Source organism: Girardinichthys multiradiatus, chromosome 23, assembly GCF_021462225.1.
Source record: "Girardinichthys multiradiatus isolate DD_20200921_A chromosome 23, DD_fGirMul_XY1, whole genome shotgun sequence".
NCBI classification, from domain to species: Eukaryota; Metazoa; Chordata; class Actinopteri; order Cyprinodontiformes; family Goodeidae; genus Girardinichthys; species Girardinichthys multiradiatus.
Window position 1 is genome coordinate 38,868,305 of NC_061815.1, and position 15,007 is coordinate 38,883,311.

A 15,007-nucleotide genomic window follows, 5' to 3' on the forward strand; every position below is an offset into this window, starting at 1 on the left:
TCTATTTTTAAGTCTCTTAAAAGATGGATTAACTTAGCTTGACTTTAGCATTTTAGCCATCAGTATTTTGTTCTGTATGAGAACAAACGGGATCATGTCCCTTCTTTTATGTCCTCAAAACATCAAACTGGTTTCTCATCGAAGCATCAAAAGGAGTTTAGATGCAAGTATTTTAAACAGCTTTTTAAAAACAAAAAAAACAGCCGTATCTTTAAATAATTTGTTGTTACTGGAGGAATTAAAACATTTTTGTTCAGAAGCCACAAAAAAAACAGCGAAGCAGCCCTTAACCGCCCTGCCCAATCAGAAGCCACTTTCAGAGATGTTTCATGGAGCATGTACAGGTCCTTCTCAAAAAATTAGCATATTGTGATAAAGTTCATTATTTTCTATAATGTAATGATGAAAATTTAATATTCATATATTTTAGATTCATTGCACACTAACTGAAATATTTCAGGTCTTTTATTGTCTTAATATGGATGATTGTGGCATACAGCTCATAAAAACCCAAAATTCCTATCTCACAAAATTAGCATATTTCATCCGACCAATAAAAGAAAAGTGTTTTTAATACAAAAAACATCAACCTTCAAATAATCATGTACAGTTATGCACTCAATACTTGGTCGGGAATCCTTTTGCAGAAATAACTGCTTCAATGCGGCGTGGCATGGAGGCAATCAGCCTGTGGCACTGCTGAGGTCTTATGGAGGCTCAGGATGCTTCGATAGCGGCCTTTAGCTCATCCAGAGTGTTGGGTCTTGAGTCTCTCAACGTTCTCTTCACAATATCCCACAGATTCTCTATGGGGTTCAGGTCAGGAGAGTTGGCAGGCCAATTGAGCACAGTGATACCATGGTCAGTAAACCATTTACCAGTGGTTTTGGCACTGTGAGCAGGTGCCAGGTCGTGCTGAAAAATGAAATCTTCATTTCCATAAAGCTTTTCAGCAGATGGAAGCATGAAGTGCTCCAAAATCTCCTGATAGCTAGCTGCATTGACCCTGCCCTTGATAAAACACAGTGGACCAACACCAGCAGCTGACACGGCACCCCAGACCATCACTGACTGTGTGTACTTGACACTGGACTTCTGGTATTTCCTTCTCCCCAGTCTTCCTCCAGACTCTGGCACCTTGATTTCCGAATGACATGCAGAATTTGCTTTCATCCGGAAAAAGTACTTTGGACCACTGAGCAACAGTCCAGTGCTGCTTCTCTGTAGCCCAGGTCTGGGGAATGTAGCCCATTTCCTGCACACGCCTGTGCACGGTGGCTCTGGATGTTTCTACTCCAGACTCAGTCCACTGGTTCCGCATGTCCCCCAAGGTCTGGAATCGGCCCTTCTCCACAATCTTCCTCAGGGTCCGGTCACCTCTTCTCGTTGTGCAGCGTTTTCTGCCACACTTTTTCCTTCCCACAGACTTCCCACTGAGGTGCCTTGATACAGCACTCTGGGAACAGCCTATTCGTTCAGATATTTCTTTCTGTGTCTTACCCTCTTGCTTGAGGGTGTCAATAGTGGCCTTCTGGACAGCAGTCAGGTCGGCAGTCTTACCCATGATTGGGGTTTTGAGTGATGAACCAGGCTGGGAGTTTTAAAGGCCTCAGGAATCTTTTGCAGGTGTTTAGAGTTAACTCGTTGATTCAGATGATTAGGTTCATAGCTCGTTTAGAGACCCTTTTAATGATATGCTAATTTTGTGAGATGGGAATTTTGGGTTTTCATGAGCTGTATGCCAAAATCATCCATATTAAGACAATAAAAGACCTGAAATATTTCAGTTAGTGTGCAATGAATCTAAAATATATGAATGTTAAATTTTCATCATGACATTATGGAAAATAATGAACTTTATCACAATATGCTAATTTTTTGAGAAGGACCTGTATATTATAAAACCCCACTAGTAAGCAGGCCAGCTTTTATACTCAAAATGCCTAGAATGCTATTAAACAATAAGAGTTATGAAGTTTGTTTTTTTTAAACAATGTCTAAGCCCTGTTTTTATGGCGACTAAATTATCTGTAAAAAAAAGATCTTGGGGACGTTTTATCCTGTTTTATTCCAGTCAAACATTCAGACAAAGTTCATGACATTTTCACATGAAATAAGGAAATCCTCCAACCTGTATTTCCTGTCCTGTTGACTCTAAGCGACTCAGTACATTGGAGATTTCTCTGTGTACATGTTGGCAAAATAAACATCAGTACCGACACAAGCTGCGAAACGTGCAGAGACTCCAGAATGACTTGTGCACTGGTAGAAATGCCTAAAACTGCACAATGTTGCACAATTAAAAGGATTGATTTTTCTGTTGTGTGTGTGAAAGCAAATTTAATATAACATTTGGTTTAGTAATTTATTTTGCAAACAGATTTAGTAATTTATTTATGGATTTAAAATATGCCCACATTTTCAGGATTGGGGCTTTTTTTCCTGCAGAGAGTGAAGTTGCAGGTCCAATAACTGCATGCGCACAAGACTTTAGATATAACAAATGTGTTTATTAAGACAATACAAAATGACTGAGAAACTGCCAGTTTTCACTAATAAAAATGACTGATTTGACTAGAGCTAAAAGGCAGTTATTTTCATTTAAACTCCAATGTACAGAGGTTGGACAATGAAACTGTAACACCTGTCATTTTAGTGTGGGAGGTTTCATGGCTAAATTGGACCAGCCTGGTAGCCAGTCTTCATTGATTGCACATTGCACCAGTAAGAGCAGAGTGTGAAGGTTCAATTAACAGGATAAGAGCACAGTTTTGCTCAAAATATTGAAATGCACACAACATTATGGGTGACATACCAGAGTTCAAAAGAGGACAAATTGTTGGGGCACGTCTTGCTGGCGCATCTGTGACCAAGACAGCAAGTCTTTGTGATGTATCAAGAGCCACGGTATCCAGGGTAATGTCAGCATACCACCAAGAAGGACGAACCACATCCAACAGGATTAACTGTGGACGCAAGAGGAAGCTGTCTGAAAGGGATGTTCGGGTGCTAACCTGGATTGTATCCAAAAAACATAAAACCACGGCTGCCCAAATCATGGCAGAATTAAATGTGCACCTCAACTCTCCTGTTTCCACCAAAACTGTCCGTCAGGAGCTCCACAGGGTCAATATACACGGCCGGGCTGCTATAGCCAAACCTTTGGTCACTCATGCCAATGCCAAACGTCAGTTTCAATGCTGCAAGGAGCGCAAATCTTGGGCTGTGGACAATGTGAAACATGTATTGTTCTTTGATGAGTCCACCTTTACTGTTTTCCCCACATCCGGGAGAGTTACGGTGTGGAGAAGCCCCAAAGAAGCGTACCACCCAGACTGTTGCATGCCCAGAGTGAAGCATGGGGGTGGATCAGTGATGGTTTGGGCTGCCATATCATGGCATTCCCTTGGCCCAATACTTGTGCTAGATGGGCGCGTCACTGCCAAGGACTACCGAGCCATTCTTGAGGACCATGTGCATCCAATGGTTCAAACATTGTATCCTGAAGGCGGTGCCATGTATCAGGATGACAATGCACCAATACACACAGCAAGACTGGTGAAAGATTGGTTTGATGAACATGAAAGTGAAGTTGAACATCTCCCATGGCCTGCACAGTCACCAGATCTAAATATTATTGAGCCACTTTGGGGTGTTTTGGAGGAGCGAGTCAGGAAACGTTTTCCTCCACCAGAATCACGTAGTGACCTGGCCACTATCCTGCAAGAAGAATGGCTTAAAATCCCTCTGACCACTGTGCAGGACTTGACGCTGTATTGGCTGCAAAAGGAGGCCCTACACCATACTAATAAATTATTGTGGTCTAAAACCAGGTGTTTCAGTTTCATTATCCAACCCCTGTACATTTGTTGTAATGTTTTTGTCAAATATCTTGGAGTAAGTGTTGGTGGGTATTTGCAAAAAACTGCCTGAAAATCCAGGCACTTGTACAAATAAGGCTGCCTTATTTAACTGTGTATTTAACTCGCTATATTAGAATATCACTGAAATTAATTTTTTTCAGCAATTCAATTCAGGAAGTGAAACTTGTTTACAGCTAATAAAAACCTAAAGTCTCTTAGAAAAGTACTACATAGGACCGATAAAAACTTCCCTCTTCTTCCAGACTCTGGGACCTTAGTTTCCAAATGAAATTCTAAATTTGAGTTGACCAACCACTAAGCAACACTGGTTAATATGCTTCTAATGTTGTCTCTGGTTCAGGAGTGACTGAAGGAATGTGCCAGTCACAGTCCATGTCCTGGAGACATCTGTGTGATGGTGGCTCTTGAAGATCTGATCCCAGCTCCAGTGCGCGCCTTGTGAAGCTGCTTCAAACTCTTAAGCAGCATTTGCTTCACAATCCTCTCAAAGCTGTGGTTATGCCTGTTTCATGTGTGCCCTTTTCTACCACATTTTCCTTCCATTAAACTTTCCAATAAAATGCCTGGCAACAGCATTCTGTGAACAGCCAGCTTCTGTAGCATTGACCTTTTGGTGGCTTGATGTTCGATGTTCCTGAAAAACTGAATTTTGTGTTTTCAGTAGCTTCAAGTCTTAAACACTGGAAATATATCACTGTGTGTAAAGTATGAGGAAGGTTTTATTAGTAATAACATTGATTATTGATTGATTGATTAATATGTGAGTTTCACTTTTTGAAATTAACTTTTAATTATATTCAAATTTAAGGAGAAATGGTAGTAACTTATTTATGAAATATCTGGGTTACCACTGAAATAATTAATTATTTTAAATTTGTTTTATAACTTATGGTTCTGGGCTTTATCATTTTTATTTTTACTATTATTATACTAAATGATGCTGGTTTTTCTTTTCTTTTTTGCCAGTAGCAATAACATTGAATATGTCTTCCTGTTTACCATTTATTTGAAGATTGATAGAAATTTGTATTTTGGACCTAATCACCTTATATTGACTGAACATGTAAAGCATAAGTAATGTATAACAAAGTAATTTTACAACTCTTTGGGTTTAAATGTAATGGCCGAGGAAACATAAAAATTGAGTCACAGTTAAATGTTCCGGTTCCGGTTCCAGGCAGAACCAAACCTGCCGCATCTGATCATTTATTCATTTAATTGCACACACCTGAGTTGCGCCTCCTGCTGGGACTTTCAGAAAAGCAGGTCTGTAAATCGACTTTTTTGAGCAATTTATATCTAAACTTGCAGGTAAAACCAACATTTCCTTTAGCAATAGAAAATGTGTATATTATGTTAGATGGCCTATTAAAGTAAATTACGCAGGTATTTCAGTCCACGGGAGGTTCCAGAAGGTTAATATTGAAGTGACGTGGCCCAGCCAGCAGGGGGCGGTGTTGCCCAACAATATTATACGGAAATAATACAATTACAAAAAAACGGGGAAAAAGAAACCCTGAGCCTGAATCAAATCCAGATCTTTCAGTGATGGTACTATTATAGGTGGTATGACGGTAGTATTATAGGTGCCTTCAAGCAGTAACAGCCTGGCAGTACATAGTGACATAACCAGGCTGCAGATGAAATCAGCCTATCAGTGAACAAACACACCAGACTGACGGCTTTAATCGCCTGTCTGATTGGTCAGCTATGGATCAGAAGCTGCGGAGCTCCGCCCACATTCTTCATGCGCTCCAATTGACGCTGCGGGGAAATGAAAAGAGGCGGACTTTGATTTGTTTTATCTTTTTCAGCCGGCGCTCCGGGTATAAAATCGGGACTAAAGCTTCCAGACAATTGAGGAAACATTTACTGTTCCTTCACGACGGGGCCTAACAACCAAAACGTCCAACAAGAAGTCTCCTCCGGCCATCTGAAGCTTTCAGGTCAGTCTGTATTCTCTGCACTTCCTGCTTATAGTTTTGTTATTTTAAGGGAAAGAAGTCAAGGTCATTGAGATTGGATTCGCTGCAGTGAAATTTACAGGAATACTCGGGAAATAAGAATGGGGATTAGTCTTTATTGGTGGCTTCAAGCATAATGACGTCCCTGGATCCAAGCTGCTCTGTAACGTGCTTGTGTATGAAGTTGTGCCTCAGATTTTCTCTGCTGTAAATTTCTTAACTTTAATCTTAAAGCTCTCCTCTTTTTGCAGGCCAGTCCCCATTAAACCACTCTGCGGCTAAGCCTAACCTAAAGCCCTCAAGATGATGCAGATCAGCAATGACCCGGCCAGCAACAAGCACTCTCTCCTCAACGTCATGCACCGCTTCATGGCGGCTGCCAACAACATGGACGAGACCATCATGGTGCCCAGTCTGCTCCGAGACGTGCCGCTGGAGGAGCAGGCCAACAATAACTACGAGGAGCCCCGGTTTCCCAGCAACAAGCAGATGGACATGTACGAGCACTACCTGCTCCTCAAGTCCATCAAAAACGACATGGAGTGGGGCCTGCTGAAGAGGGAGATGAGCAGTGGCGCCAGCTTCCTGGAGATTGCTGTGAAGCAGGAGGAGCAGCAGGCCTCAGTGAAGGGGGATATTCCTGTGGAGGACAACGCAGACCTGGAGCATCAGTTTCATTACCACCTCAGAGGACTGTTTGGAGTTCTGTCCAAGCTTACGCTGCAGGCAGACCACCTTACCAACAGATACAAGAGAGAAATTGGAGGAGGAAACTTCATGAGATAAAAGTTTCTCTCTTAAATGTGACTGCTTCAACTTTTTGTAAAAAGATCTGATCTGATCAGGGCACTTTGTTTCACTCCTGCTTTGCACTCCACCTTCAACCTGAAGCCGGTGATGCCAGCAGTCTTTGGCCTGCTCGTTCAGAGGCCACCTCTGTGCTCGGCAGACGTTTTCTCACTTTTAGCCAGATGACGCACAGCTCTGATTTATACAGACCCTTCCCTCATCTTGTTTCAGGTTCAGACATGTTTGTGAATAAAAGGGTTCCTGACTGCAGGAGATGTTGAATGCTGGTTGTTCTGCCCCTCCTCTTTTAATTTATGAATCTTAGGGCTGAGCTGAAGGGCTCTTAACTGTACAAAGTTTAATTCCTTCTACTCGTTGGCGTGCCTTGGCACTTATACCTTTCTACTAGTGCCCTGATCAGATCATTGACCGTTTTAACAGCTCAATGTTTGTCCTTGTATTTCAAAACCAGTTTTATATTAATGCCTAAGATGCATTACAGCTGAAATAAATAGTAACATTTCCAATGGTTTCCTTATTGCTGTTTTATTGGGAGCTTGCATGTGTGGAGTCTTTCCTACCAGGAATAGTTTTAACTGTAGACATTGTTCTGCTTTAGATAATGATGTGAAGCATGGTGTGTTCAACTAAAGTGTGGTCTCTGGTGTAATTTGCAACAACTGCTAAAATGTGTATACAGATCTTTTGCAAGGAATACTTGCTAAATTTAGTCTAGTGCAGGGGCATCAAATTCCAGCCTTGAGGGCTGGCGTCCTGCAACGTTTAGATGCGTCCAAAGTCCTCCACACCTGAATCATTTAAAAGTTTGCAGGATGCTTAAGGACTGGCGTTTGACATCTATGGTCTAGTGCCAACTACTGTTGGAAATTAAAAGTTTAAAGATGTCAAGCTGCAATATCTTTGCCTTCTCCATTTTAAGTTGTATACAGAAGGTGGCCATGTTGGATTTTGTGAGAAATCTGACTTCTAGGGGCCTTTCTGTTTTCCAAAAGATTTGAATAAAATGGACTACATCCTCCATCCAATCCAGCAAATTTTCTTTTTTTTTTAAGGTTTTGTTTTTTTTATGTCTAACCTTTTGTACTTGGAAAGCTTAGTATTTACTGAAGTATTGGATTTTAAAAAATCAGGAACCACTAACTTTCACATTCAATTCTACTAAAGGTGCCAGAAAAAGAGGTCATGTTTCTCCTGAAGCAAATTTAGCATGTTGCAGTTGAACACTGATAGTTTCATGCAAATTTAGAGGTAAGCATGTCTCTAAAGTGAACTAAGCTGCAGATCTTCCCTCACATAAAAGTCAACAAGCTATAGATAAAGTAATGTTAATGTGGCTGCAATATTTATCAATCCCCAAAACAAACACTTTGTTGCTTACTAAATCCAGTGACCTTTATAAAGTCCACTAATCATGTCAAACCCTGGGAATCATAGCTCTAAATATGCCATAAATGGCTGTAAACTGTCCTGCCCCTTCAGAGCAAAATGATTTCATTTAAGAGACAAAAGGTATTCCAGCCAACCTAGCTCTGTGTAAAATTATAATTGCCCCCCTTTATATATCAACTTTTACAGGTTAAATTTTGCTAAACCATGTGCAATAAAGAAAATTCTGATAACATGAAGTAAGCTTAAATATCTCAAAAAGCAACAGAACAAACTAAGGGACAAAGTCACTGACATCTTTCAGTCTTAAAATGGTTACAATGATTTTTTCTAAGGTTTTGGGACTCCAGCAAACTACAATGAGAGCAAATATCCACAAATGGAGAAAACATGGAACAGTAGTAAACTTTCCCAGAAGTGTCCAGCCTACCAAAATTACTCCAAGAGGGGATAGACAATTTATCACGAGGTCACAAAGGAACCCAGAACCACATCTAAAGCCCTGCAGGCCTCACTTGCATCAGTTTAGGTCAGAGTTCATGATTCAAAAATAGGAGACAGACTGGGCAAAAACAGCTTTCATGATTTCAATTTAATCTGAACTCTTAATTAGTATACTTTGCATTTATTGTTTTAGTTATGCATTTAACAGTATTGACATTTTTAAAGTATGGATGGATGCAATCATTTATTTGTTCCCTGTTGTGTAATTATGTTTGTTTTTAATAAAGCCATTATTTTACCAGGAAGTCCCTTGAGATAAAATCTGTTTTCGAGGGAGACCTGGACAAAGACACGCTGGCGTACAGCATACAAAACAAAATAAATAAAAGGTACATACAATTAAAATATAAAAGTCAATTAAATATGAAACCAAATGGAAAATTAACAGACATACAGCATAAAAACTTCATAACCTAATTTAAAAGTGATTTAACAATCACAAATACACTCTTCAGTTGAACAGTTTTTAAAAAGAGTTTTAAATTCACTCAATTCACACAATCGAATACATTTATTTGTTTTTTGTTACATTTGGTGCTCAATAGGAGAGTGGAGCACAAACGAGGCATTATTCAGCCTCATCTATCCATCAATGAGAGAAGTCCTTCCCTTAGCAACAGTTCCACCAATCCCGTCCCTGAATCAACCCCCCTCTTCGTCTCACATCAGTGATTAAGAGGTTGTGGGATGAAGGGCATCCACAGAGCAACACAGTCCACCAAACTGCTGCTGCTGTTCCTCCAAAGAGCAACGAGGACACCGGGGGTCAGAGAGTTTGCATTTCTAAACGCTGGACGCTGCTGCTCTCCTCTGTGTCCTCTCACACAATGGGGCTTTGAATCAAAATGGCTGCACTGGTCAGTGTGCCTCAGCACACTCAAGTAAACTGGGTCAGCTGCACTGGTGACAGCTGGCCCCTCAGGGAATCCAAAGGTTTCTTTTTAAGCTGAGCCGGCTGGAACAAATCAAGCTCATTCTTGCACTTGATGCTTTAATTTACCAGGATCAGAGAGGATGCAAAACTGTGGAAACCCCCATGAAATTCAACGTGTTTCACCTGTTTTTCACCAAATGATGGAAAAGATAAACAAAGAAGAGCACTGAAAGACCAAATAAGTGAGTCAAACATGCATCGAATGTGGACAAACTCTTGCTGCAAGCCAGAGGAAGTGATGATACCAAAGGGGTTTGTCCTCAGCTTGGTAAAATTGCCTCATATATGCCCAAAAAGAAAAAAAAAATCCCAGATGGCACCATAACAAAACAGCATTGATACCTTTAAATCTTCAAGTGTCTCAAAGTGTTGGTAAGCAAGGCTGATACAAGAAACTCAGGAAGGCTAGATCGCTAAATTTCAAAACAGGCCCTTCAGCCTAATCATCTTTTATTATTGCTTAGAATTTTGTTAATCTACCTTTTTTTAAAAAGACATTGATACAGTATTGTGCAGATATCTTGTGTTATCCCCTTTTCTTATAATTTTGCTACCAGTGAGCCTTTGCCTCGTATTCTTTCAACAATTCAGTCTTTCTAAGGGTCCTTCAAAGTGTTTCTTTAGATTTTAGCAGCTTTTTCACTAACTTTATGTTCAGTGGTTGGCTGATTTAATAAAAAGGATGTTTGTTGCTGTTGCCCCACCTAATTCTGATCAGTTAATCTTTTAGGCTTTGATTGGCTCCTAAACTCAAGAGAGGAACCAGTTTTGTGGCTACACAAATTTTGACACTTCGTTATGAGGAGCTTGTCACAGAGTTCCCATTTCTTTAGCGGATTCTCACAAATATTAAAGAAAAAAACATTGTTGCATACAAAAAATAGTATTTCAGCAACAACTAGGTGAATTCTGAATAACTATTATCTAAAACCCTGGTCTTCAGTCAGCTGGACAATGATGCATCCCTCAGGTTCTACATCTGGAGGAGTTTTCTCCCCAGGGACCACTAAAAATGTGCATAAGGTTATCATCAGCCTGAATCAAAAATGATGCCTGATAACTAAAGGATCTGCCTCCCATTCTACTTCTAGAGACTCTAGGAACCACCAGTAAACCTGCAGTCTGAGAACGAAGTGCTCTGTTAGGAACATATGGAACAATCAGATCTCTGATGTATGATGGAGCTAGATCATTAAGGGCTTTATATGTGAAGAGGAGAATTTTAAATTATATTCTGGACTTAACAGGGAGCCAATGAAGGGAAGCTAAAATAGGAGAAATATGATCTCTCTTTTTAATTTTCATCAGAACTCTTGCTGGAGCATTTTGAATCAGCTGAAGGCTTCTTACTGCATTTTCTTTACCATCCAGCTGTTGATTTGAGGTAAAGTTGATGAACTTAGAAGTATTTCTTCTTTAGTATCCCATCAACTTTGAGCATTGCACCACTTCTAGTGAAATAGACCCTCAGCATTATGCTACCACCACCATGCCTGACAGTTTGCACAGTGTTCTCCTCACTACCTGTCATTTTGGACAAATAGACAAACCTGAGAAATTTAGCTTAGGTGGTTCCTGCCTTATTCCTGAACCTCCCGGCCCATTTCCGTTCACCACGGATCACAGTAAGTAAGTAAGTAAGTACAATTTTATTTATATAGCACCTCTCAAGACACAGATCACAAAGTGCTTCACAACACTAAAACAAATTACAATTGGAATAATATATTTATATATGTAAAATAAAAGAAGATGAGGCTCTCACAATGATCCCAAACACGCATCAACACTAATTCCAGAATAGATAAAGGAGGCTAACATGAGGCTTCTGGGTGAATTTGTAAACTTTATTTAAAAGCCGGATGCCTGCCTGGAAACCAACCAATTTAAACCAGCTCCTCCAATTCCATTAAGAAGAGCGGTCAAATATCCAGGCAGAAATATGCCAGAAGCTTGTTGATGGTCATAAATGTGTGAGATGCAGCTTTCTAAATTGCATCCATAATGTTTTTAGTAGGGGTGTATGTAATTATTTGAGCCTGGATATATACTTTCAAACCTTTGTGGATTAGTGAAAATCCAAAGTAAACGGAATGAGGAAATTAGGGGCGGTTTAAAACATTCGCATTTGACTGTATATTTATTAAGGCTGAACAAAAAATATTTTGGAAGTTTAATACTTTTCTGACATCAAACAAATCTCCAAGGACTTTGGCATGCCAGATATTCTGCAGCAAAGTCCACCTGCCAGGTCACATTCAGGTCAATAGAAACCTGAGAGCAAACGATCAGTTCATTCTGGATTTGAAAAGGCTTCAGATTTGAAGAGGAAGAGGAGGAGGCAGGGTGTCATTGCATCATGCAGTATAGTTTAAGGTTCACTGGGGTTTTTGTGTAGTAAAATCTTTCCTAATCACATTCACCACGCCTAAAAACCAGAAGCCAGACGTTCAGATAATTTTGGAAGCTCTCAGGTGTTGCAACATGTCTCGGGTTAAGTGTGTAACATGACAGACAGTCAGACAGACAGACAGATCTTGGGACATGCATGGGAGTTATTTAGTGTTGAAAGACCTGTGCGGGCCTTGCCCGGCATGATGAGGCTGCGTGACTGCAGAGTTGGCAGGACCAGACGGTGTCTTGTGTCCCCTCTCTGGCAGCGTCCCTGCTGTTGCTCAACGGCTGTAAAACTGTGGATAACCGGGCAGAGCAGAGATTATCAGTTTACAGGGCAGGTCATGTCTGCCACATGCAATCAGCCCAATCATTTCAAATAAAAACTCATATCTGTCAGCGCAATGCCAACGTTTAACAAGCTGTCCTGGATGCAGTAGTTCTTATCAGTGGTCTGAGAAATGTTTTAACTGTTTTAACTTTAACTGAGTGCACACATATTTGTTTTAATACTGAAAGGTGTGTAAGTAACCTAACCAACCAGCCAACCAACAAACCAACCAACCAACCAACCAACCAACCAGCCAGCCAGCCAGCCAGCCAACCAACCAGCCAGCCAACCAACCAACCAACCAACCAACCAACCAACCAACCAGCCAGCCAGCCAGCCAACCAACCAACCAACCAACCAGCCAACCAACCAACCAACCAACCAACCAACCAACCAACCAACCAACCAACCAACCAACCAACCAACCAACCAACCAACCAACCAACCAACCAACCAACCAACCAACCAACCAACCAACCAACCAACCAACCAACCAACCAGCCAGCCAGCCAGCCAGCCAACCAACCAACCAACCAACCAACCAACCAACCAACCAACCAACCAACCAACCAACCAACCAACCAACCAACCAACCAACCAACCAACCAACCAACCAACCAACCAACCAGCCAGCCAACCAACCAACCAACCAGCCAGCCAACCAACCAACCAACCAACCAACCAACCAGAGAAAGAGAAACTGGGAAACTGCCTTCAGGCTGACTTTTAACTCCAGTTGTTCTGTAATAATGTTTTAAAATAACATCATTCATGTAATTAATGCAGATTTATATATAATTGCATGAAATAATTTGCCTACTAATTATTACTTTTTTCATTATAACTTCTCTTGGTGTACAGACTGAATAAAAGCAGCCTGCTTACAGCATTGTATTGTCTCAGTTGGTTAATTTATAACTGAGCATCAGATTTTATGGCAATATTATATATTCTGTCAAAATCTTTTCACTCTGGGTAGATAAGATAAGCTAATATTTATAATTTTGTTCTGTCTATGACTTCATGTTTTATTGGTTCTACGTTGGATTGTTTCCAAACATTTCCGCAAGCTTTCATGCTTCTGTGCTCTTGTCTTCCTGCGGTGAGTTAGTGCAGGTTTTCTCGTGCAGCTTTTGTTTCTGGCTTGTTTATTATGTTTTACTGAACCAGGAATATTTGTTTAAGAAAAAATATCTCTTCTGCCAGGGAGTTCAGGTAAAGACAAAGCAGCAAAGGTTTCATACATAACGGCTTTGCACAGAGTTCACTGAGATCAGGGCTTTATGATGACTCCAAAACATTCACTTTGTTGAGATTTTAATCCGTGCTTTCATTACAACTTGATTAGTTTAGATCACGCTGGGCTTAACAAGAGCAGCTAGTCCAAAATGCTGCTGCTCATATTTTAACTGGCACCAAAAAACCAGAGCACATTTCTCCTGTTTTACCTGCAATTCATTGACTACGGGTTTGTTTTAGGATTGATTTTTTAATTATTTTATTTGCCTTTAAATGTCTTTGTGATCTTCTGTTTCTACTCTGGATGTCGTTTTCTTACACTTTGCAATAGATCCACACTTTACACAGACTCTTTACACCAGAAAACTGCAGACCATCTCAGTCTTCCAGGTTACTTTTAACGAATTAACCTGCTAACTCAGAGGTGATGGCCAATTAGCTGAATAGAAGTTATAGCTATGAAACATTTAAGATCGGAGGCATTTTTAGCTGCCAGAACTCCAGTTTGGATCTCTCCAGACCCTAATGAACCATTAGCTTAAATGTTCGGATAAAAATTCTGCAGAAAAAGAAATGACAAACTATCCTTTCAAGGATGATTTGGTCTGTGTGATGCTTTTGTGTGCATTTATGTATTTGTGCATTATCTACTGTACCTTCAAGGTTTCCTCTGTTTTACCGCCCGCAACAAAAAGCCCAAACCATGATTGTCCCACCTCGGTTCTAAAACAACATTTATTAAACAATAAAATGATAAATCAGGTTAAAGACAGCCCACAAATTAGCAGTTAGTGAGCTGCTGTTCTTGCATCATTGTTCACTTATCTTTAGATAATCGACACTGAAAGGTTTTCCTGCAGGTTTCAACCTGGTCCCAAGGCAGCGGTTGCTTGGGATTAAAACCAGTTTGCTGTTGTGTAATGGGATGCGCGTTGCTTCTGTGCAACAGGGTTAGTGTTGCCAGGCATTGTTGTGACGTAAAATCGTCCCATGTGAACCCCACATCTCTGTGCACAGACCAGATACAATGCTCTTCTTTGTACTGCAGACATAATGTGAACCAGCATGCACGCTGATGTCATTAGCATTTGTGTTTGGCATCTTTCTGGCTGCAGAAGAGCAGCATGGTTGCAGGAAACATCTACGAGGACAATGGTTCTCTTTAGAAGGCGACATCTGCTGAGATTATGTCCATAAGTTACAGCATCTCTCCTACAACATATATATAAATAGCTATATTGCAGCTATATATTTCAGTCAGATCATTGAAAATAAAAACAAGCTAAAGTGTTTGAACGTGTCAGGGTTAGTTACTCAGAAGAGCTGAACCTGTTCACAGAAGTAAAACAACCTCCCCTGGTTTTGTTTACCTCCATGATGAACTTTGAATTGTGTCCGAATGTATTTTTAGCCCCAATCAATACCAAACAGGGTTTTCAGTAACGAACTGCAGAGCAACTTGGCAATAAAGACTTATCTGTATGAGGCACCTGGCTCTCTATAACATTATCAGTTTTTCTATAGTTTATTTACAGTCATATTTAGTGGCAAATATACATGT

At 40.4% G+C, this 15,007-nt stretch overlaps 1 protein-coding gene across 1 annotated transcript; it reads left to right on the plus strand.

The window, feature by feature from the left end:
- Positions 1 to 5,679: 5,679 nt before the first annotated feature.
- On the plus strand, positions 5,680 to 7,164 carry mid1ip1l (MID1 interacting protein 1, like). The gene is made up of 2 exons (XM_047354609.1): positions 5,680 to 5,830; positions 6,100 to 7,164. The coding sequence occupies exon 2, from the start codon at positions 6,152 to 6,154 to the stop codon at positions 6,632 to 6,634; it is 483 nt and encodes a 160-aa protein (XP_047210565.1). The 5' UTR covers positions 5,680 to 5,830; positions 6,100 to 6,151; the 3' UTR covers positions 6,635 to 7,164.
- Positions 7,165 to 15,007: the final 7,843 nt, after the last annotated feature.

Bases quoted from the DNA above. Each gene is read 5' to 3' on its own strand.
- mid1ip1l (XM_047354609.1), top strand. From the start codon at position 6,152: ATGATGCAGATCAGCAATGACCCGGCCAGCAACAAGCACTCTCTCCTC.